This window comes from Phocoena sinus, chromosome 16 (assembly GCF_008692025.1).
Source record: "Phocoena sinus isolate mPhoSin1 chromosome 16, mPhoSin1.pri, whole genome shotgun sequence".
NCBI lineage: Eukaryota > Metazoa > Chordata > Mammalia > Artiodactyla > Phocoenidae > Phocoena > Phocoena sinus.
In genome coordinates, this window is record NC_045778.1 from 51,604,370 (window position 1) to 51,630,387 (window position 26,018).

Here is a 26,018-nt window from a genome sequence, read left to right on the forward strand (position 1 = left end):
CCTTTGAAACCATGGAAATTTTAAGTATTCAAAAAGCAAATAAAAGAAAAACCAACAAGGATGGGGGAAGGAACTCTAAAATGGAATGTAAACCAGAAAAAAGTGAACCTAACTGTATTTCACATGAATAACGTAACTACACTGAGGTAACCCAAGTAACTTTTGAGCACAATGTTTTCACTACATTCCCTTAGTTTGAAGGAAAGAACCATAAACATATCAAACTCTAAATAGCTTTGTTTTTTTGCGGTACTTCACCTATGGATTTTAGGATTAAATTAATGAGTAAATATATCGAGGAAAAAGGAAGCCAGGTTTCTCACTGTTGGAGAAGGGATTTGTAAATACAGAAAGAGTGAAGACTAGAATAAACCCCATGATGTTAGAATGGAACTGGGGTTATCCTTGTAAACTCATTGCATTCAGTATTTTGAGAGATATAGAAATAAACATACATATGTATATACATGGGTGTTCTCATGCAAGTTTGTCTGCTGAGAAGGCCTAGACATCTCAGTAGTGGTGAGCACTCCAATACCCAGACCTTGTTCTTCACATTCCATTCCTACTAAAAGGAACCAGGGCTCCTTGGAGAAATGGTGATTCCAGGGTTGGGGTACTGAAAGTACAAGATAAGCTCAGGACAGATTATTGCATCACTTTGAACATCTGCCAACAGAGAGGCTGAGGGAGAGCCCACCATGATCCCCAAAAGTCTGATCATGGAAATCCACTGTCCTATCCAGATTAGTATGGAATTAGGACAGCTTGGTCAATGAAGAGAGCTGATGAGAAGAACAAAGATGAAAAATGCTGAAGAATACCCAAAACATAATTAGAATAGAGGTGTGACCAATTCTCTACCAAGTCCCTTGAGATGGAGATTGGAAATTAATACCACAACCACAATGCATATCAATTGTAGCTCTGTTATGTAAACAATTATGCTTAAGTTAAATGTATAACTCTCCTTCAATATTGTCTTTAAAACAAAAAACAATATTTTCAGATTTTGCCATGGGGTCTTAGAACAAGTAGATTCCAGGACCCCCAAATGTCATGGTCCAACCCTGACAGGTTGGATCTTAGAAAAATTAATATTCATGTAATGTGGAAATCAAAACACTAATACCAGATGGATTTTATCAGTACTTGATAGAAATAACTTAGTATCTTTGACTCAATTAGAAATATCCCAACCACACCATGATCCCCAAAAGTCCGATCATGGAAATCCACTGTCCTATCCAGATTAGTATGGAATTAGGACAGCTTGGTCAATGAAGAGAGCTGATGAGAAGAACAAAGATGAAAAATGCTGAAGAATACCCAAAACATAATTAGAATAGAGGTGTGACCAATTCTCTACCAAGTCCCTTGAGATGGAGATTGGAAATTAATACCACAACCACAATGCATATCAATTGTAGCTCTGTTATGTAAACAATTATGCTTAAGTTAAATGTATAACTCTCCTTCAATATTGTCTTTAAAACATAAAACAATATTTTCAGATTTTGCCATGGGGTCTTAGAACAAGTAGATTCCAGGACCCCCAAATGTCATGGTCCAACCCTGACAGGTTGGATCTTAGAAAAATTAATATTCATGTAATGTGGAAATCAAAACACTAATACCAGATGGATTTTATGAGTACCTGATAGAAATAACTTAGTATCTTTGACTTAATTAGAAATATCCCAACCACGTTCTTCTTCTCATCAATGTCAACTAGAAGGATAATCAAAGATACCACATCTATGCAAGTTCCCACCAGAGGGAACCCCCTTAACCTCCAAACAAGGAAGTCCACTGAGCCCACAGTAGAGATTCTTACTGCTTTGATAGCAAAGCTCTAAGGGTTGCATGTTTCTACTGTAATGAACCACTCTCCACACCATACTTCACATACAAATTGTGGCAGAAACTGTGAGTTGTCCCCCTACTTCAACATCCATCCTCTCTTTTCCACAGTGAGACAACTTGCACCTGGACATATGCCTGCCCAGGCATAAGACTGTATTTCCCAACTCCCTTGTAGTAAGAGGCGGTTGTATGACTGGATTCTGGCCAGTGGAAAATGAGTAGAAATCAAGCCTGTGACTTTTGAGTGTTTCCCTTGAAGGAAAAGGCCTGTGTCATCTTCTCCCCCTCCCCTCTTTTCCCCTTCCTTCAGGCTGAAGGGTCGGGGTAGTGGTGAGCTGCCTCTCCCATGCAGACTATGACAACTCCTTAGCGATAGCAGAGCAACAAGGGGGAAAAGGCCTGGGTCCCTAACACCACTGAACTTCCATACCAGCCTTGGATTACCTACCTCAACTGTTACTAAAGAAATAGCTTTCATCTTGCTTACCATTATTGAGGTCTTGTGGTACAGTGGCCTAACCTGCATTCTAAGTAACACATAATTCACTCTGTTCGATGAAAAGGAAGTGCAGAAAAGATAAACTCACCAGCCGTTCTGCCATGACTAGTAGCATGTTCACTGCATCCAGGCGATGACTAATATCCTCCCAGTATGAGGTCAGTGTGACAACTGGCTTTGTGTGGGCCCAAGGCAAGTAGTAATAGTAGTTCCCTGGTGTAGAACATTGAGGGTCAGTGAACACTGGACACTTAAACAACACGTTTACTGAAAAGATGTGCAAACTGGACTGCTTGGGTAATCATAGGCCTGGGGGTGTGGTTTGGGGTGGCCTGGTTCTTTCATTTTATTTAATTAAGCAACTGAGGAATAAATAGAAAGTTCTTATTCATTTAGCCTGCTTTGAAAATCTCTACAAGACCTTAGTGAAGCTAGCACAATGATCTCAGGATCTTTTGGTAATTCAGGACCATGTGTCTGAGCATCACTGATAATTACATAACACAGCAGAAGAAAATAGAGCATAGGAGATTAGACTATATGTGTTGTCCCTGAAAACTGTTATTCTAAATAAATATTTTTGTTGGAAGTGGGACAAGAAAAAAGAATTTTCTAGTTTTTTTAAAGCCTTAGCTAGATACACGGAATTTGATATTACTAAGAGCCTTACAGTAATTAAGAATTATTAGCCAACATTTTCTGGCACATTTTATATTTTAACACTACTTGTACAAAAATTAGGTAAAAACTATGGTGACAACCGTTGGGGCATTTGATCAGAATTTCTCTCTCCTTTCTCTATACTCTCCAACCATTTGTCGATATCTTTATAAGGGCACTCTCATACTCTGCCTTCTATTATGATTTATTTTATACACTACAATGTAAGCTCCTTAAAAGCAGGAACTGTTTCTCATTTATCTTTGTTCAAATACAGCTATTTAATCCTCATGGCAACTCTGGAGAAGATGAAGAAACTGAGGGTTAGAATGAAGTCATATGGCTAAGGTCATAGTGCTGGGAAGTAACTGAGCCAAGACCAGAAGCTTGATTTTCCATCCACTCCAACTACTCAATCTAAGCGATTTGGGGCCTGGCAGGGCAGAAGCTGCTTGGGGGGAGGCTCAGTGTTCAGCTAGTTGCCCTCTTGTGACTTTACAAACACAGCAACTGTTAAAGTTGGGCATGGGAGGGGGGCACTGGAGTACAACCAAGGGTCTGCAGCTTCTAGGGTCTGACCATTCTTGAAGGTGCCTGAACTCCAGCCACCTCTCCTCCCCATTCAACCTTTCCCGTTCCACTAAGCATATGCTGGGGATAATGGCTGCCAGAGGGAGAATACACTGCATGCTTCTCGTCCTGTGGTGTACCCACTGTAAATGTGTACAGGAGAGAACGGCCAGTGTCAGTCTTACCATCAAACACAGCACGGCTGTACTGAGTGCTTGATGCCAAAGGCTTACAGGTCGTGTCAAACTTGTTGCCATAGTTCCCAATGCTGACTTCAAACTGAATGGCCTCGCCAACATCTTGCAACATGGTGGCCGAATGGAACACAGCAGACAGGCTGTACTTCCGCCTTCGCTGATATTTCTACAAAGTATGAGCAGACAGACATAAGGCTCAGAGAAACTCCTTTTGCTCTTGTTTACATGTGGAATTCTAGCAGTTGTAATTCTAACCGTAATAATTAGTGTTGAGTTAAATGCCAGTGGAGAATGTTCTTGGATCTAGCAGTTCCCCCTGTACTCAAACAAGTGGGCAAAGACAGAAGTACCAGGATGTTCATTGCAGAGTTGATTGAAATAGAGAAAAAAATGAAAACAATACAAATGTATAACAACAGGCCACTGGTTAAGCAAATTATGTTACATCCATATAACGGAATGAAAGTTCATAAAAAGGCTTAGGCAGATTCATATGTACAAACATGGAAAAAAGGTGTATTTTTAACTGAACCCATTAAATATATATTTTAATACTGGCATATGCACAAAGAAAGTCTGGAAGAATATAAATCAAATTGTTAACAGTAGTTATGTTGGGGAAGGTAGAGAGATTATGGCTAACTTTACTGTCTAACATACATTTCTAGCAGTTTGAATTGTTTAAAGTATTAATTTTCTAATCAGAAACAATTAAGACTTTTAGGACTTCCCTGCTGGTGCAGTGGTTAAGAACCCACCTGTTAGTGTAGGGGACACGGGTTCGAGCCCTGGTCAGAGAAGATCCCATATGCCGCGGAGCAACTAAGCCTGTGTGCCACAACTACTGAGCCTGTACTCTAGAGCCTGTGAGCCACAACTACCGAGCCCGCGCACCACAACTACTGAAGCCCATGTGCCTAGAGCCCGTGCTCCGCAACGAGAGAAGCCACCACAAAGAGAAGCCCGTGCACCACAACGAAGAGTAGCCCCTGCTTGCCACAACTAGCGAAGAGCCCACGCACAGCAATGAAGACCCAACGCAGCCAAAAATAAATAAATTTATTAAGGAAATAAATGACTTTTACTGTCAGAGTCTCTTCAGCAAGTGGTGTTGGGAAAGCTGGACAGCCACATGTAAATCAATGAAGTTAGAACACATCCTTACACCATACACAAAAATAAACTCAAAATGGCTTAAAGACTTAAATATAAGAAATGACACCATAACACTTCTAGAAAAGAACATACGCAAAACATCCTCCGACATAAATCCTAGCAACATTTTCTTAGGTCAGTCTCCCAAGGCAATAGAAATAAAAGCAAAAATAAACAAATGAGACCTAATTAAACTTACAAGCTTACAGCAAAGGAAACCATAAACAAAACAAAAAGACAACCTATAGACTGGAGAAAATATCTGCAAGTAATGCAACTGAAAAGGGCTTAATTTCCAAACTATACAAACAGTTCATACAACCCAATCCAAAAATGGGCAGAAGACCTAAATAGACATTTCTCCAAAGAAGACGTACAGATGGCCAATAGGCACACGAAAAGATGCTCAAATTTCTAATTATTAGAGAAATGCAAATCAAAACTACCATGACATATCACCTCACACTGGTCAAAATGGCTATCATTAAAAACTCTACAAATAGTAAATGCCAAAGAGGGTATAGAGCAAAGGGAACCCTCCTACACTGTTGGAGGGAATGTAAATTGGTACGCCCATTATGGAAAACAGTATGGAGATTCCTCAAAAAACTAAAAAAAAAAAGCGTTGCCATATGATCCAGCAATCCCACTCTGTCATATATCCGGAGAAAACTCTAATTCAAAAAGATACACGCACACCAATGTTCACAGCAGCACCGTTTACAATAGCCAAGACATGAGCAACCTAAGTGTCCATCAACGGATGAATGGATAAAGATGTGGTACATATATACACCATAGCCATAAAATACTACTACTCAGCCATAAAAAAGAATGAAATAACGCCATTTGCAGCAACATGGATGCAACTAGAGATTAGCATACTAAGTGAAGCAAGTCAAAAAGAGAAAGACAAATATCATATAACACTTATATGTGGCATCTAAAATATGATACAAATGAACTTATTTACAAAGCAGAAACAGACTCACAGACATAGAAAACAAACTTATGGTTACCAAAGGGGAAAGGGGAGGGGGGATAAGTTAGGAGTTTGAGATAAGCATATACAAACTACTATATACAAAATAGATAAACAACAAGGTCCTACTGTATAGCACAGGGAACTATATTCAATATCCTATAATAAACCATAATGGAAAAGAATAAGAAAAAGATATGTATAACTGAATCACTTTGCTGTTCACCAGAAACTAACACAACACTGTAAATGAACTATATTTCAATTGAAAAAAAAATAAATAAAAGACTTTTACTGTCAGATTTAAAAATAAATGAAATTAGGTACACTTATTTTTCTGAAATAGAGATCAAACATTGTTCCTTTCTTTTTAAAATTTATTTTGTATTTAAAAATTTTTTTATTGAAGTATAATTAACTTACAATATTTTATTAGTTTCCAGTGTACAACCTAGTGATTTGATATTTTTATACCTTACAAAATGATCTAATTACCATAAAGTTATTACAATATTATTGACTATATTCCCTATGCTGTACATTACATCCCTGTGACATTTATTTTATAACTAGAAATTTGTAGCTCTTAATCTCCTTCACCTTTTCACCCATCCCCCCACACCCCTCCCCTCTGGCAACCAACCAGTTTGTTCTCTGTATCTGTGAGTCTGTTTCTGTTTCGTTATGTTTGTTCACTTGTTTTGTTTTTTAGATTCTAAGCACTTCCACTTAGATTCTAAGTGGAAGTGCTCTTTTTATAGAGTACAGCCAGAAGGAAGACAAGGAGATTATTTGACTGGCTATGGCTTAAGTGGTGGCATTATTTGGGAAAGTTCACTTGGCTATTTGTGATTTGTTGTCCTTTGCTTTTTTTTTTTGCGGTACACGGGCCTCTCACTGCTGCGGCCTCTCCCGCTGCGGAGTACAGGCCCCGGACGCGCAGGCCCAGCGGCCATGGCTCACGGGCCCAGCCACTCTGCGGCATGTGGGATCCTCCCGGACCGGGGCACGAACCCGCGTCCCCCGCATCGGCAGGCGGACTCTCAACCACTGCGCCACCAGGGAAGCCCTGTCCTTTGCTTTTGATTTCTTAATCTTGAGATATTGCCAGGCCTAGGTTTTGGTTGCTTACGTAGGCTGCCAAGACTTTAGAGCCACCACCATCTAATGGCCTCCTTGTTTAATTAACAGTGTGTATATACTACATTTTTGTTCATCCATTCAAAAGATCAGTGGATTCATGGTTGCTTCCACATTTTGGCTATTGTGAATGCTGCTGCTATGATCATGACTGTACAGATATCCATTTGAGTCCCCGCTTTAAATTCTCTTGGGTATATACCCAGCAGTGAATTGCTGGATCATCTGGTAATTCTATTTTAAACTTCCTGAGGACCATTTTAAGAACATCTGACAGTGACTGCAGTTTGCTGTCTTAAAGCAGTGGTCCCCAACCTTTTTGGTACCAGGGACCGGTTTTGTGGAAGACAATTTTTCCACGGACGGGGCGGGAGGGGGACACGGATGGTTCAGGTGGTAATGTGAGCAATGGGGAGCAGCAGATGAAGCTTTGCTCACCTGCCGCTCACCTCCTGCTGTGCGGCCCGGTACTGGTCCGTGGCCCGGGGGTTGGGGACCCCTGTCTCAAAGAACCTTGGGGAGAGAGATCAAGATGGTGGAGGAGTAGGACATGAAGCTCACTGCCTCCCACAAATGCATCAGAAATACATCTACATATGGAACAATTCTAACAGAATATCTACTGAATGCTGGCAGAAGACCTTAGACCTCTGAAAGGGCAAGAAAATCTCCATGTAACCAGGTAGGACAAAAGAAAAAAGAAAGAAAGTGAGAAAGGAATTGGGATGGGACCTGCACCCTTGGCAGGGAGCTGTGAAAGAGGCAATGTTCCTGCACCCTGGGAAGTCCCCTCACCAGTGAAGAGATCAGCTGGGACAGAGGAGGAGCTTTGGAGCCTCAGAGGGGAATGCAGCAACTGGTTTGCAGCAGCTAGAATGGAGAGAGACCTGCACAGGCAGTCAGTGCCATCACTCTGCACTCCCTAGCCTAAGATCCCTAAAACAGAGATTAAAATAACAATAGAAAAAAATCAATAAAACCAAGAGCTGATTCTTTGAAAGGGTAAACAAGATTGACATACCTCTGGCCAGGCTCACCAAGAAGAAAAGAGAGAGAACTCAAATAAAATAAGAAATGGAAAAGGAGACATAACAACCAATACTGCAGAAATACAAAAAACCATAAGGGAATACTATGAACAATTATATGCCAACAAATTCAACAACCCGGAAGAAACGGACAAGTTTCTAGAAACATACAGCCCACCAAAACTGTATCAAGAAGAAATAGATAATCTGAACAGATCACTAGAGGTGAAACAGAATCTGTAATTTAAAAATAACTCCCTACAAAGTGCGAAGTCCCTGTGAAGTCCAAGAGGGCTTCACAGGTGAATTCTACCAAACATACAAAGAAGAACTTATACCAATCCTTCTCAAACTCTTCCAAAAAACTGAAGAGGAGAGGATACCCCCAAAGACATTCTATGAAGCCAACACCACCCTGACACCAAAACCAGACAAAGATACCACCAAAAAAGAAAATTACAGGCCAATATCTTTGATGCATATAGATGCAAAAATTCTCAACAATGTATTAGCAAACCAAATCCAACAACACATAAAAAAGATCAAACACCACAACCAAATGGGATTCATCCTAAGTTCACATGGATGGTTCAACATATGCAAATCAATCAATGTGATATACCACATAAACAAAAGAAAAGACAAAAACCACATGATCATCTCAATAGATGAAGAAAAAGCATTTGACAAAATTCAACATCCATTCACGATAAAAAAAACTCTTGCCAAAGTGGGTATAGAGGGAACATATCTCACCATAATAAAAGCTATTTATGACAAACCCACAGCCAATATAATACTCAACAGTGAAATGCTGAAAGCCTTCCCACTAAAATCTGGAACAAGACAAGGATGCCCACTCTCACCTCTTCTATTCAACATAGTATTTGAAGTCCTAGCCATAGCAATCAGATAAGAAAAAGAAACAAAAGGTATCCAAATTGGAAGGGAAGAGGTAAAAGTGTTATTATATGCAGATGACATTATTCTATATATAGACAACCCTAAGGACTCCACATAAAAACTACCAGAACTGACAAACAAGTTCAGCAAGGTAGCAGGATATAAGATTAACATACAGAAATCGGTTGCATTTTTTTACACTGAGAATGACATCTCAGAAAGGGAATGTAAAAAACAATACTTTTCAAAATCGCACCCCCCCCAAAATAAAATGCTTAAGAATAAACCTGACCAAGGAGATGAAAGACTTATATGCTGAGAACTATTAAACATTAATAGGGACTTCCCTGGTGGTGCAGTGGTTAAGAATCCACCTGCCAACTCAGGGGACATGGGTTCAAGCCCGGGTCCAGGAAGATCTCACATGCCACGGAACAATTAAGCCCGTGTGCTGCAACTACTGAGCCTGCACTCTAGAGCCTGTGAGCCACAGCTACTGAGCCCACATGCCACAACTACCGAAGCCCACACTCCTAGAGCCTGTGCTCCACAGCAAGCCACCTCAATGAGAAGCCCGTGCACCGCAACGAAGAGTAGCCCCTGCTTGTTGCAACTAGAGAAAGCCCGCATGCATCAACGAAGACCCAACACAGCCAAAAATAAAAAATAATTTATTAAAAAAAACCCAACATTAATAAAGGAAATTGAAGATGATTCAAAGAAATGGAAAGATATCCCATGCTGTTGGGTTGGAAGAATTAATATTGTTAAAATGTCCATACTATGCAAAGCAACCTACAGATTTAATGCAATCCCTATCAAATTACCCAGGACAATTTTCACAGAACTAGAATAATCATAAAATTTATATGGAACCATAGAAGACTCAGAATTGCCAAAGCAATCCTGAAGAAAAAGAACAAAGCAGGAGGCATAACCCTCCCAGACTTCAGACAATACTACAAAGCTACAGTAATCAAAACAGCATGGTATTGGCACAAAAACAGACATGGATCAATGGAACAGAATAGAGAGCCCAGAAATAAACTCACATACCTTTGGTCAATTAATCTTTGACACAGGAGGCAAGAATATACAATGGGAAGAAGTCTCTTCAGCAAGTGGTGTTGGGAAAGTTGGACGGCCGCATGTAAATCAATGAAGTTAGAACACACCCTCTCACCATACACAAAAATAAACTCAAAATAGTTTAAAGACTTAAATATAAGACATGACACCATAAAACTCCTAGAAGAGATCCTAGGGAACTCCCTGGAATCCCAGTGGTTAGTACTCCACGCTTCCATTGCAAGGGGCATGGGTTTGATCCCTGGTCAGGGAACTAAGATCCTGCAAGCCACACAGCATGGGCAAAAGAAAAAGAGCAGATCCTAAACATTCTCTGACATAAGTCATACCAATGTTTTCTTAGGTCAGTCTCCCAAGGCAATAGAAATAAAAATGAAAATAAACAAATGGGACCTAATCAAAGCTTTACAAGCTTTTGCACACCAAAGGAAACCATAAAAAAAAAGAAAGAAAGAAAAAAGAAAAGACAACCTACAGAATGGGAGAAAAATATCTGTAAATGATGCAATTGACAAGGGCCTAATTTACAAAATATACAAACAGCTCATACAACTCAACAAAAAAGCAAACAACCCAATCGAAAAATGGGCAGAAGACCCAAATAGACATTTCCAAAGAAGAAATACAAATGGCCAATAGGCATATGAAAAGATGCTCAAATTTGCTAATTATCAGAGAAATGCAAATCAAAACTACAATGAAGCACCACCTCACACTGGTCAGAATGGCCATCATTAAAAACTCTACAAATAATAAATGCTGGAGAGGATGTGGAGAAAAGGGAACCCTCCTACACTGTTGGTGAGAAAGTAAGTTGGTAGAGGCACTATGGAAAACAGTATAGAGGTTCCTCAGAAAACTGAAAATAGAATTGCCATATGATCCAGCAATCCCACTCCTGGGCATATATCCAGAAAAAACTCTAATCCAAAAAGATACATGCTCCCCTATGTTCATAGCAGCACTATTCACAATAGCCAAGACGTGGAAACAGCCTAAATGTCCATCAACAGATGAATGGATAAAAAAGATGTGGTACATATATACAAAGGAATACTACTCAACCATAAAAAGACCCCGAAATAATGCCATTTGCAACAACATGGATGCAACTAGAGATTATCATACTAAGTGAAGTCAGAAAAAGAAAGACAAATACGATATGATATCACTTATATGCAGAATGTAAAATATGACGCAAATGAACCTATCTACGAAACAGGAACAGACTCATGGACATAGAGAACAGACTTGTGGTTGCCAAGGGGTAGGGGGTTGGGAGATGAAGGAGTGGGAGATTGGGTTTAGCAGATATAAACTATTATATATGGAATGGATAAATGACATAAATATATGTCCTACTGTATAGCACAGAGAAGTATATTCAGTACCCTATGATAAACCATAATGGAAAAGAATATTAAAATGAATATATATACATAACTAAATCACTTTGCTGTACAGCAAAAATTAACACAACACTGTAAATCAACTATACTTCGATAAAAAAAAATACCTTGGGATATCCCACTATTACAAAATCTCCATTTTAGTTAAAGAAATTCTTGACATAGTACAATTGAAACCTCCCATAGGATTTCATTAGAAACACCTGAGTGTCAATCTTTTTTGAAAGACTTTCTAAAATACTGATTTGCAACCTTAGCTGCAAATTGGATCACCCAAAGAGCTTTTATATATATTTATATATATATATTTATATATATATATTTATATATATATATATTTATATATATATATTTATATATATATATTTATATATATATTTATATATATATTTATATATATATATTTATATTTATATATTTATATTTATATATTTATATATATATTTATATATATATTTATATATATATATTTATATATATATATTTATATATATATATTTTTATATATATATTTATATATATATATTTATATATATATATTTATATCTGGGCCCCATCTTCCGGAGATTCTGCCTGGGCATTTCAATTTGAAAAACTTCCCTACCTTAGTCTGCTGTCACTTTGGTAGAGAGGGGCTTGAGGGACTTTTGTCACTTGTCAGGAGTCCCCTTAACTACCCACAACTAAGCCCCCTGAACTATCCATGGTTCAGAAATGCTGTGGAAATTTGAGGTTTGGTTTAAATTACTGCATGAAAATTACAAAGTAGGAAGTTATTTGTATTAATCAGACCTTATATATACAGCATAACTTCTTTGTAAACCATCTAGGATGATATCAGAGAAGGGAAGGAGCAAAAATATGAAACGTAATTTGGGGCCTAAGTCAGGGCCCAGAAAATACGAAGAGTATTTAAGCCAGAGCTGCCTGTTACTGCAGAAAAGAACGAAGGCACGTCAAGAGGTGCTGCAGAAAGGCGGGGATACCGCCTCTGGCCGGGCTGGCTCTGCCCTGCACACCTCCACATGGCCAGGGTTCCATTAGATCTCCCTGGATTTCCCCACGCAGAACTCACAGTCACCCGCAGAAGCCCTGACAGGACCCTCACCCTGGAGGGTCTGAGCTCTAAGATAATAAGTGGTGTTTCTGGCCAGCACAACTCCTAACAGAGTGGGCTCACACTGTGGGCAAGCCACTCAAGATGGAGCAGCTCCCTGGACCACTTTGTAGGTCAAAATCCACGGGGCGCCCCTACCATCTGCTCACCTGCCCCAGAGCCCCATGAACCTGGAGTAATAGTGAAGCTGAGAATTCTGCCCTTCCCCAGCCCTTTCCTACTTCCCCTGTGCCCTCAAGCACAAAGAGGTGGCGAGAAGTAACTTAGCAACACTGTTTAGAGCATTCTGCAGCCTCAGCTCCCACCCCCCACCCCCAACTTAGTAGCCTTGGGGCAAAACCGCGTACAACAGGGTAAGCTGAAGAATATAAATTATAGTCTACTGAACTATAATTCAACCCATCCATTGATGGATGTTTCTTTAACTTTGCAGGGCCTTGGGGCTCTCTTTCTGATCCTCAGTGACCAGTGCAAGTTGTAGGTGTAGGTGGTATAAGGGAGAGTTTCAGAAGTATCGATAAATTTGGGGAAGGGGGTGAGTTTTGTCAAGCAGAATACTGATAAGAGGTAGCAAGTAACAGCTTATAAAAGTGGCCGTGGGCCCAGGAGGCAGGGACATTAAGGGTCAATGACAAGGAAACTGTGCCAAGGAAAACTGCCCAACTTGCCACCTTTGGTCTAAAGGAGCTGACGGATGAATCTCAATGTGTTGTTTCAAGCAATATTTATTGACACTTAACGTGGGCCAGACCAATGGGAGCTCTAAGCCTGGGGTTGCAACAGCTGATCTTCTTCTACCTGCCTGATTCCTTAGCAAAGCACCCAGGCTGAACCCTGCTGTATCTCTCACGGGGTCTCTTAACCAAGCTCATCTGGAGCACCAGGTTGACTTCTGCTCTAGGGACATGGGGGAGCTTTGGGCTCTTTGGCAACTGAGTAGGGAAAAACTCACTCTTCCTCCTGTGTGTCTCCTTAACTCTCACACTACGATCACACTGTCAATACTTCTGATGCCAGATGTGGGGAGGATATTCCCACACTGAGCAATTCTGCCACACCAGCCAGGTATCCTACAATTTAACTCAGTTTTGACACTGTCCACCTGGAGATAATATCAGATCCCACAGGTTAAGGGCTCAGTCCCACAAAACTGCCCTACCCACTTCACCTGCCCTTTTGACCCATTAGCCATAAATTGGAGGTTCCCCCAATCCCCTCTTCAGGTTAATTTGCTAGAGCAGCTCATAAAACTCAGGAAAACAGTTTACTTACTGTTTATGGGTTAATATAAAAGGATATGATAAAGGATGCAGATGAACATCCAGATGGAAGAGATGCATAGGGCAAGGTTTGTGGGAAGAGGCGCAGAGCTTCCACGCTCTCTCCGCACACACCACTCTCCCAGTACTTCCATGAGTTCACCAACCCGGAAGCTCCCTGAAACCCATAACTTGGGGATTCTATGAGGCTTTTATCATGTAGGCATGATCAACCATTAACCCAATTTCCAGCCCCTCTCTGAAGAACAATGGGGGGTTGGGCTGAAAGTTCCAGCTTCTAATCATGGCTTGGTGACCTGCCCCCATCCCGGAGTCCACCAAGTCACCTCATTAGAACAAAAGACTTTCTTATCACCCAGGAAAGCTAAGGGACTTAGGAGCTCTGTGTCAGGAACCAGGGTCAAAGACCAAATATTAGAACAAAAGATGCTCACAAGTGCTCTTATCACTTAGGAAATTACAGGGGTTTTAGGAGCTCTGTGCCAGGAACCAGAGACAGAAATATATATTCTATTATTTCACAAGGACCAAGTTGCCCTTTTGTCGAAACCTCTTCAACTTTACCAGGAAGTTTCATTACTTGCATATGACCGGGTCACGGGATCTTTTTAAGTTGGGCAAGGGTCATGATCACCTTCTAGACTGGCCACTCTCACGAAATCCTCTCAGCAGCTGCACGAATCCGCTCATCTCACTCTCTTCCTGGACTCCTGGTTGCTTGAACTGTGGGTTTACCCTCGGCATCTCAGCTCCTTTCCTGCTTTTTAATTTTGTTGGGGTTTTGGTTTATATAATTCATTTCTGTTTTTATTATTACATTTGTGACACAAACCATTCTGGGTTTAATTATTTGGAGCAAAGAAAACTAATTCAGTTTTGTATTTCAGTTTTAAAAAGCTATTCTTTCATATTGTTGACATATACCGTGGGCAGTAAATATCATTGGTTCTTTGTTTCTGTATTTTGCTTTTATTTTAATTAACTTTACGACATAAGCTTCTTTACCTGTATGTGTTTAATTATTTGGAGTAAAGAAAACTAATTTGGTTTTGCATTCTAGTAGCCAAAGAGCTTTTCCTTTACACTTTGCGGGGCTTCTTCCTTTCCCTTCCCCTTCTCCACTCTATTATTAATGTTTAGAGCAAAGAGAAGGGTCGTGGACTTAAATTGTGTTCTGGTGATGGAACAAGGAGGCAATGCGATTGCTGAGAAACCACAACATTTCTGCCTAACCGCAATTCCAACTGAATCTTCAAGAGCCATCGGTAACTACTCAAGGCCAGAACGACCCATGCGTTTCCATGGAGGCCTTTGGGTGGTTTCTAGCCCTTCTCTGGCATGATCCTGGCAGTAAATAGTACATAAGCTACTCCACCTCTCCCCCTACCTGCTCCTCTTTTCCCTTTTTCTTAACTTGTCCTTCAGATCTATTATGATTCCTGGACTTCAGAGGTGATGGTGCTGTGGAGTGGATAGACTCAGGCCAGGACCCTGCTGACTGGACAAACCTGTTGCTTTTGACTCAGTGTCTCTTTAACAAGTAAAAAACAAACCAATATTCATTTACACTGCATGATCCCACAACATGAACCCTTCTTGGAGTGCAGGGTAAGTAAGGGGAGGGCAGCAGCCTGAGGAAGCCTTTTGGGCAGGGGAGAGGGGTAGGATGGGGTGGGGGAACCTGCAAGGAGAGGCCATAGGCAGGGGGGCATCAGTTAGCTGGCAAACAATTCAGATTTCTGGAACATGTAAGGACCAACCCAGGATTCTTAGAAATAGCTGGAGAAGAGGTGGTATGTATGTGTCTATATATAAAATAAGGGAGTGTTATTCAGCCACAAGAAAGAAGGAAATCCTCTATTTGCCCGACAACACGGATGGACCTGGAGGGCATTATGTTAAGTGAGATAAGTCAGACTGAGAAAGATAAATACTGTGTTATATCACATATATGTGGAATCTAAAAAAGCTGAATTCATAGAAGCAGAAAGTAGAATGGTCATTACTAGGGGTTGGGGGAATTGAGGAGATGCTGGTCAAAGGGTACAGACTTGCAATTAGAAGATGAGTAAGTTCTGGAAATCTAATGCACATCACTGCGGTCACAGTCCATAATACTGTATTATATATCAATACTTTAAAGTTGCTAAGAGACTAGATCTTAAAAGTTCTCACCACGAAACGTGATAGTTCTGTGACAGAAGTGTTAGCTAACAGTAGGGTGGTATTCGTACTGCAACATATAAATGCACCAAATCAACACACTGTACACCTTAAATTTACACAATGTTATATGTCACATGTCAATTTTTTTAAAGTTCAAAAGTAAAATAAACTATCATGATTTATCAAAAAGAAAAAACAACGGTCATAATAATGGTATAGGATGTGCCAGAAACAATTCAGTGCACAACAGAGACAAGGTTAATTTAATATCGGGCTATCCATCACACGCAACACACATGCTAACGAATCTGTACTGCAGATGTCAATTAACTGACAAGGGAAAAAAATTAAGCATTTAACTGTTTCATGATAAGAATATTCTTTTTTTTGTATTTATTGCCTTGAATTAATTACACTGACATTTGAATTTACTAGGAAAACACTACATCTGTGGCTCTTTGCCATAAGAATCATGGATGTTATGCATAAGTTGTCTCCATAGTGGGGAAAGAGCTGATTTTAAAAAAAGAAAAAGAAACAAGGACCCACTGTATAGCACAGGGAACTATACTCAATATTTTGTAATAACCTATAAGGGAAAAGAATCTGAAAAAGAATATATACATATATGTATGTGTATGTATATATATATAACTGAATAACTGTGCTGTACACCTGAAAACTAGCATGACATTGTAAATCAACCATACTTCAATAAAAATTTAAAAAAATAAATAAAGAACAAGGAGTAGTTGGTAAGGTGAACCTGGAAGACTTCCTGTCTTCGAGGAGGAGTGGCGTCTCAGAGCTGCTGTAACGTGGGCATTAATATAAACACGTCCTCACATGCTGGGAAGCCTGAGATATGGCCATTACTTCTGAAAATGGAAGTGACTAGTGGTGGCTGCTGTATCATTTGGAACGGCTCTTGTGGCCTCCTCCCCACGACACACCCAAGCCCAGTTAGCAAACAGGCCATTCAAAATTTGGGGGTATCACCGCTCTTGCTGGTTTTCAGTAGGGTAGTAACATCTCAAAGATAAAGCAAGTCTCATCACCCCCACAGGGCTGTGGTAGATAGACCAAGAGGGTGTGGAGCAACACTTGCTATGACTCCCGTCTCTCCACCTCTGCCACAGCCGACCCTTCAGTCCCTGGATGCCCCCTTCAGGCCTGCTGGCTCAGGCAGGCCAGCACTAACCATTCCACCTCCAACCCTCTGTAACACCCCTTCCATACCACACACGGCCCACACTCCAACGTTTACCTCAACAACCAGCAGGTCATCATTTGAAATGGGCTCAAGCTTCTTATCTGGGGGTGTCTTTTCAAGTAAAGTGCTTAATTCAACCAAGATTCTGCCTCTGTAGGCCACTCCTTCCCCCTGAAAGGCAACAGCACAGCATTAGTTTTCTAGGCACGAACAACAGTGAAAAGATCTGTCCCTCTATTTGGGCTCATCCAGCTACAACTTTAAGTTTCTCCTTCCCAAAATCAATCAGTCAGCAACTCTCTCAGCTGGTCTTTGGTATCTGAAAGAAGAGCCAACGACTTCAGGAAGGATCCCAAAGAGAGCCGGGGCCGAAAGGGATCTTAGTCATGGCTGGTGTCAGGGGCTTTCGAGTCATGCTCGGATCCAGAAAGGGTTCCCAGATGCTGGGGTGGGAGTGGAAGGGGCTCGAAGTCTCCCTCACCCAACTTCAGCTCTGCATTTATCTGCACTAACTTTGCTCCTTTCCTCAGAAAAGGGAGGCTGCCATGTTGGCAACCAGGGCAAGTCTCAGAGTAGCCAGGAAACAAAAGAGGAAGATGTTCTGGGTGTGGCTGAGTGTGAGTATTAATTGTGGCTACTCCTCCCAATATACCAAGCAGTGTTGGCAACAGAACACTCTGGAGAGGAAGTGAAAGCTTCCACTCCACCCCCACCCCCATCCCCAGGGCTTTCTCTCTACCCTCGCTCTTTCGGTGGGCTTTGGGAGCTAACTAACTGACAGTACTTGGGCTTCTAATGTGGTGGAACGACCACTTCCCATCTCTGGGTCTCCAGGTCCTTGTCTATAAAATGAAGAGGTTGGATCGGATCAGGGATAGCAATGTCAAGCATGTCACCTCCAGTCTTTTGGCAAATTCCTAGAACATGGCATTGAATGGAATTCTGAGGTAGCACATTTGCTTTTTGGAAAGAGCCAACATTGATTACTGACATCTGCCTTAAGTCTAGGATGGGGGAACGGCCAAGCTATGCATTTGCAATTGCCACATTAGATGATCTCCAGGATCCTTTCCTATTCTTGCATTCTAGGACTTGAGGGGCATGAGACTTCCATCCTTCAACACTTGATCAGTCATCTGGTGGGTCTCTGGGGGTGGGGGGCTGTCCCCTAAATGAGACTTGATTAATAACCATTAGAAGAAGGAATCGCATTAATCGGTGCTCATTAATAACAAACCTTAATTGAAGAACTAACCTTTCCAGTATTTAGCTCATCATAGGGATCTGGGAATCCCGTGTACTCTCTGGGGCTTCCATAAAGGTTCAGATAACAAGGTCCAAAAGTTGGAATAAAGCCCACCTCTGTTTCTCCTGTATTTGCTGAGAGATAACATCATCATTAGTATTTTAGGCTTTTAACACTTAATCTGTTGAAATAAATATTAGTTATTAGTTAGCTGGGTAAGACTGTTTTCCTCCATTTTGTGAGTTAGTTGTATTAGTGCAAATTGTAAACACTTGTGAGAACTGCCGTATTTCCCTTATCTTATTGCTATAAAACATTAAATAAAAAACATTTTCAGGGGGCAGTTCAGGTAAACTTATGTTATTCTTACAAAAAGATGATGCTATTCAAATGAAAGAATAAGAAGTTGATCTTCACATTTTTTGCAAGTTTATAATTGGCACTGTGGTGAACATGTCATTGGCAACTGGGGTAACGATTATAATGGTTTTGGGAAGTCATTTAAATGATGTATATCAGATTAATTTTATTTGTTCTCCAAAAACATCATTTAGTCTCAAGTAGTTAGTATAAATCTGGCAGATGATTTTTAAAATACAAGACATTTAAAATTTTTACATATAACAATGAACTGTCTGCCTACGGTTATGACCGTATGATATTCATAAGCAATGTGAAGTCTCCATTCATGACATTCTATCTCTGATGAGGGTCCAATATGCTCCGTATTTCTGCTACCTGGTCTTAGCAAGAGCTACTCCCCAAGGAGGGGCACTGCAGGCAATGTAAGCAAATAGCGGAGTCAAAGGGAGACTGCAGGTGAAGATGGGGATGTATAATAGGAGCTGCCTCCAGCCATCTGAATGGCTCCCATACGGAGGAGGGATGGACTTGCTTCCAAAAGCAGGGGAAGGACCGCTGTTGGGAGCTACAAAGAAGCCAGCTTTGGTTCACTCAAAGTAAGGAAGATCTTTCTGTGAATTAGTGGTGTCAAACAATGGGACAGACTGCACTGGGGACAGAGGAAATGTTAAGGCCAAGACTTCAGCCTATCTTTCAGGATATGGTCAAAACGATTCCTTTATGGATGAGAAGTTGACCAGATGACGTCTATGGCCCTTTTCCAGCTCTGTGCTTAAAACTAAGGCAGAAAGATAAATGTGAAGTAGCAGGTGAGCAGAATGCCGATTAATAAACAGTTGAGCAAACTATACACACGTGTAGTTTGCAATCTTTTCCACCTTTTTGAGGCTCCTTTGCATTTTGAACTTCTATTAAGTTATCATTTTATATTTTAATTTTTGACCCTTAAATAGTTGCTCATCTCTGTGACTACACTATAAATTCCTTTGGTAGGTGGGGTAATATTCAAGCATGTTTTATTCTGACTCCCTAAGCACCCAGTCCTCGTTCTGTCTTGGAGTACTACAACATAAATATTTTTTGATTGGTTAAACAAATGAATGAAGGAGTGAAGTGTGACCAAATCTGCCAAGTTTGTTACAAACCTAAGGACTACTTAATATTCACATAAAGTCTGATTATAAGATAATGAGATTGATTTTTAAAAACAAACAAGAATGAGTCATCGTGCCAATAACATAAAGGCACATGATAAAACCTTAATTTTGCACAGTTTGCAAACTTTCTTACATGCAGTATCTCTTTTCCCTCTCACTACGACCTTGGGTGGTTAGCATGGCAGGGATTATCACGTTTATTTATCTCTAAATCACAAAGTCTTCATCTATTAGGGTAACAACACCTGCCCTGACAGGGTTGTAAGGTCAAGCGTGAGAGCACTGAGCAAACTTGCAAAGAATGGCGAGTGCTGTGCAAACCCAAGGACATGTTATGATCCTAAAGAGTTGGAAGATGAAGACCATAAACAACAATAACAAAAAAGTGTTATACAATTATTTACAATGAAGCCAGGATGGTATGCATCTAGGTGAAAACACAGGCATGTAGCAGAGCCTGGTTAGCACATTTGTTTAAGCTTAGCTTTGCAGGACAACCATACAATACTAATACAAAAATTGTTACTGTAGCAAAACTACTTTTAAGACAGCAAAACGTAAGAAAAAAATAAAAAAGCTAAAAGCTAAAGGCAATCAATTGATAAGTTCTTCATAAGATAATAGTAAACAGAAAGATCTAGAAGATAGCAAAATTACAAAGCATAAACCTGTATATGATGCAGCCCCAGATCCCGAAGATGAGAAATCTACGTAGTAAAAATATGGTTGGTTAAACAAGAGAAACACGGACTTTATAAAAGAGACAGTGAAAAAGTTAATCAAATCCGATGCTAGGTAAGTGGTTTAGCAACACCAGAAAAATCCCAAATCCAGACTCAAATCACATCACCCTTTTGTAATGTACACAAATGTCACTGGTTAAAAACAAAATGGCTCAAGACTTCTGTGGCACCTGGCAGCACCATCACGCATGAAATAACCCAATCTCGTCAGCCCCAAGGCAGTGAAGCATCAGAGAAGTAGCTTCCCACCATCAAAGGAGGCCTGGGGAAGTTACCAACATTTCATGATTTTAATAAAACACTTACTTGTCCTGCGTCTAATTTAGTTGGGACTAAGACCAGATAATCCAAGTTAATTTAGCCTAAGGCTGTGTGAGCAAAGGTTTATAGTTTAAGGTACATTCTCTGTTTCTTCCAGGGTGGGGAGGTTGGCGGCTGCTCATTGTTAATTTGAGACCCCTTTACGGACTGTCCGCAAGGCCTGCATGAGAGAAGGCATCAGAGACAGGGGCTGACACTGTTCGTAACTATTCATCTTCACTTGTGCTGGATGTTAACCACCATGTCACTAAGAAAAATGCTTATTCCACTATTTCTTGAATAATTATTTTTAGGTAATTATTTAATGACTTTCTGCTAAATTAAATGAATTTAAGTAATTTTTACCCTCCCTCCCATATAGTTATAGCATGATTTTAATCACTCTATTGGTTGCCTTTAACCAATAAATTTAATCTAGTCTTTAACCAATTTTTTATCTAACCTATGATTTAATCTAACCTTTATATCTGCATCCCTCACTTGATAAAAAGAGGCTAATAGCATGTCTACCCTTCCCCACCTCTCCCCTTCCTTTTTTCACTTCTAAGCTCTATCTTCTGTACTTTTACATTGTAAGAGGCGATGACATTCACCTTCTGTTTAGAGCCCTGACTACAGGTTTAACAAAAAAATTTTTTAAACAATAGCGTTCACATTATAACAACACATTATAATAAGTATTGTTCTCTGCAGAGAAAAGGAGAGTTGTAATTCCATTCCTTTGTACAGGTCCAGCAGCATGGTCCCCTATGCCACTTAGCAGAGAATGTTTAGATGGAATCTCTTTCTCACCTTCTATCATTTGCTTAAAACAATGCTACACCTGACTTTATATTTGGACTATTATCTTCTTGGTTCAGCTCTTTATTTTTCTTGGATTTTCTAATGCCTTTTTTTTTTTTTTCCTTCTTCTTGAGAGAGGAAATCTATATCTTCTTCATCAAATCTCTAAGATGTTTCAGGTTCTTGGTCATACTATCTATTGCTTGGCTTACAGTATCTTTTTAAAAACGTATAAAGTCCTCTCTTAAACAAGATAAGGATGAGAGGACCCTTAGGTTTCCTAAAACAAAACTTTGTCTCAAATTCTCTCACTTTTACTCAATGTGTTTAATTTACTGGTATTTACAAGAATTTTATTTTGGTAACAAACAATAAGCTGCTCATATTATTAATGTGTTAACACTACATTTTTTCTTACCGTCTTAATTCCCTATTACAATTTCAGACCAAGTATAGGCAATTAGTTCTCAGTATGAAAAACAACAAAGGTATATTGGTTATCAATGCTTGTTAGCATAAAATGCATAAAAACAAAATGCACATTATCCGGAGTGGACAGTACATGGTTCAGTGCCATTTGACCTTGTTCCTGCCAAGGAAGTCAGTAAAGAAGGGAACATTATTTTATATTTGGGTGGACTGGTGTCAATGCCACTCTTAAAAACAAAAGGTACCCTCCGTATTGACGCTCAAAAATTTGTAAAACAGGTACTGGGAAAGAGTTTTTGGATTGAAGCATGAAAGCAAACATTTTTTTAACTCAGATAATTGATAGTTACCTCAATTATTAATTACTAATCAATTGTTTTGCTGGCCACCATCAAAACATCACTGAAATGGTTCACTAGGCTCATCACATTTGGCTTCTCAGAAACCAAGTCCATTGCCAGGTGGCTACCCCAGTTCATTCCTTCTCCAGAAGTTCTCCGCCCTGTCTCGTTCCTGCTCTGCTGTGTGACTCACCTTCCACTTCCCCACCAGAGGCAGCAATTTTAGAGAGGTGCAGATACGTTGTCCCAATGACATCATTTTTGGTAAGACGGTCCCTGCGTATAAAAGAACAGGTTAAGACCTCCACCTATGAAGACATATCTTCGTCTCAACAATAATAAGAGAGAGCTGGAAAAGACGCTAGACCTCAGAAATCTTCCTGTCCAGTGGGCCTCAAGCTTCACTGTACTTTAAAACCACTTGGAAACCACCACCGCTCCCCACCCCTGCATCCCATACCACCTCTCATCTCCTTGTCTCAAATTCTCTCACTTTACTCAATAAAGTGAGGCTTTATTGAGTCTTACTTTTGAGACCATTCTGATTCAAATGGCCCCCCAAGTACCCTGAGAAAAACTGATCTAGTCGGACAACTCATTTCAGTTACGGAAACTGAGATTTTTACAGAGGTCAAGGGATTTGCCTATGGCCACACTCAGTACCATTGTCATAAAGTGAATAGATCAGTTGCAGGCACACAGCATGATGAGGGTAATAAAAATCTCATTACATAGAATAAGTGCATGTATCTTATTTTATCATGTTCATACTGACTACTATGATGGTTTAACAACAACAGTGGGCTATTTCTAAGGGTCCTTCATAGGGGAAAAAGTTCCCTTTCAATTCAAACATTTCTTGAACATCTACTGTGTGATAGATGCTATTTTTCTGACTTCATTTGCTTGCCTATAACCTAAATCTTATCTATATGGTTGGGATAAGTTTGCCCACTACAAGTACCTACAACTGTGTATATTTCTGTGAGTATCTTAGAGAGTCTGTGAGCCTAACATGAAATGGTCTATAGCTGGGCACATAGTACATGTAACACACAAGGTTTATATTGATAACATCCTCTGTTTAACTTCTTCTCTTCTCTATTCCATCTAGTGTCACACCCACTCTAAAGTTTAGGATCCCGTGGGGGGGAAGAAAGTTTCATTCAGTATTTTGAGGAAAGCTTATACTATAGTATATTATTATGTATATTATAGTAATATTATATGTTATATATAATATTATACATTATATAGTATAATATTAGGTTATAGAAAGTGACTAATTAAACACAGTATACAGGAGAAAAAATTATTTTTAGGTAGTAAGCCACATGCGTGGGCCTTGCATCCTGTCTGTCCGTCCAGAAGAGTCTGGACTACATTTAAAGAATCCTTAGCTTTCCCTCAGTTGTGTAAATACCCTACAGGGTATGTAACCAAAGATCTGGATCCAAGGATTCCCCCAGATAAACAGGGTCTCTCTGCACACCCTAGTCTACTATTGCTCTGGAGAGGGCAGACTAGGTCAGGGAAAAACCCCACCATTTGTTGTGACCACGGGCAACTCTGGGATGGCTCAGCTAGCAATCAGCCCACTGCAGAGTCTGTAGGCCAGAGTGGTTACCTGATCTATGTAGGGTCCAAGCCCACACTCCTGACAGTTCCTGAGGCCCCTGGAGCACCTTCAGAGTGTCGACTAGGGGTCCCAAGTAACTTAAAATGAGCTCACGCTCATCGGAAGGGGCATTTTGGCCTCAGGCCTCTTCACGACCCTCAATGAACCGTGCTGTAGTTACTGAATAAAGAAAGCCTTCTCCCCTCTTCCCAAAGTGCCTTGTTGCCATAGTGCCAAGAGGCTACGAACATGAAAGTCAAATACATTTAGCCAAAGGAAAAACCAGGGCCAGACAGGATGGGGACCCAACTGGGTCTCTAACTATCTGTGTGACTGTGGGTAAGTCACCTGACTTCTCTGAGCCTCAGTCTTTGTCTGTAAAATGAATTAATCATAGTCTCTATTCCATAGGGTTACTCTAAAGACTAAATGGAATAATGTAGGGAAGGCAAGAGGCACAGCACCTGGCACTTAGCAGTGCTCAAAACACAGCAGCTAACATCATAATAAACATTGATGATGATGATGGTGGTGGTGGTGGTGGTGGTGGTAATGATGCCAGTGCCAACGATGATGCTATTTACCATTTCCACTCTCAGGGAGCTAAGGCCTGTCGATTGAATGCCTCATCCAACTAGAACATACCCAAGAATGGCCTCATTATGGCCAGTCATTGCTGGGATGCTGGTCTAGTACAAAGTCCATCAAAAAATTTCAATGAAAAAAAAAAATTTCAATGAATTTTCTTTGCATTCAGATAGGGAGCTCTGTCTACTTTCCTTTCTAACAATAACAAAGAATAGCTCTCAGAATGTTTTGGTGATTCTTCCCAAGAAATAGTTTACTCCATTTCTGAAGCCTATTTTGGACAGCCTAATGGTATGTAAAGCCTTGACTTCTTATCTCGATTTCTTGTCTTATATTCAGATCATTTTTCCTTCCTTTTGTTTGTGAGCAGTTGAACCAAGATATCCAAAGCTTTTCTGTAACAGCCACTATTATTATTTTTAAAGAAAACACCCAATTCCAGGAGCAGTGTACCCCTTCCCTCTGAAAGAAAGAAAAAGCAAATGTCCCTAAAAATAAGAGTTAGACCATCTGAAGTAATGTTTCTCAATATCCAAATATTTAATTCTTTAATTTTGAATTAGACACAAGTCCTTTTTAACTCACCAGTCATATATTGTTAGTTTTATTTTTTCACACACTGAAGGAAACTGTTAAAGAGAAACAGAAAAAAAAAAAGTAGTTAGTTCTCAACTTACTCAGTAACAAAGTATTCTTACTTTTTTCTAAAAGAAAAGAAAGTCAAACCTTGATCTGAAGATTGACGACTTGATTCCACTCAGGGTTTGCATTTTTCTCAATTATATTTGTGCAAACCTGTAAAATTATCAAAACAAAACAGTAGGTATTCAAGTTTCTAATTTCGAAAAGTTTACAATATATGCATAGTGGATTATGACTCTAGCAGTTTACTTGTAAGTTATAGACCTGGTATCCTCGTTAAAGTTTATTTTTCTTGATACGAATTTGGTAAAATACGACACGGGTTTAACATTGATCTTTGCTTCTTCTATGCATAAAAAGCTAGTCTTCAATCGCCAGGTTACTAACATTGGATTCGTGCAATGATGCAAGAGTTAACATTTAGTGAGCACTTGTTACATGCTGTCTAATAAGCATCTCTACACTAACACGTCCGAACAGATCTTTTGATCCTGCCCACCAGCCCTTCTCCCT

The 26,018-nt window shown here is 40.0% G+C and overlaps 1 protein-coding gene across 1 annotated transcript in view; it reads right to left on the bottom strand.

Moving 5' to 3' along the window:
• The window catches only part of MYOF (myoferlin), a 157,856-nt gene that overhangs the window by 65,048 nt on the left and 66,790 nt on the right, over positions 1 to 26,018 (bottom strand). The window contains 8 exon segments of the mRNA XM_032609332.1: positions 2,454 to 2,578; positions 3,781 to 3,958; positions 17,329 to 17,445; positions 18,530 to 18,654; positions 20,709 to 20,747; positions 22,851 to 22,933; positions 25,449 to 25,492; positions 25,590 to 25,658. Coding sequence (XP_032465223.1) covers positions 2,454 to 2,578; positions 3,781 to 3,958; positions 17,329 to 17,445; positions 18,530 to 18,654; positions 20,709 to 20,747; positions 22,851 to 22,933; positions 25,449 to 25,492; positions 25,590 to 25,658 — 780 coding nt within the window.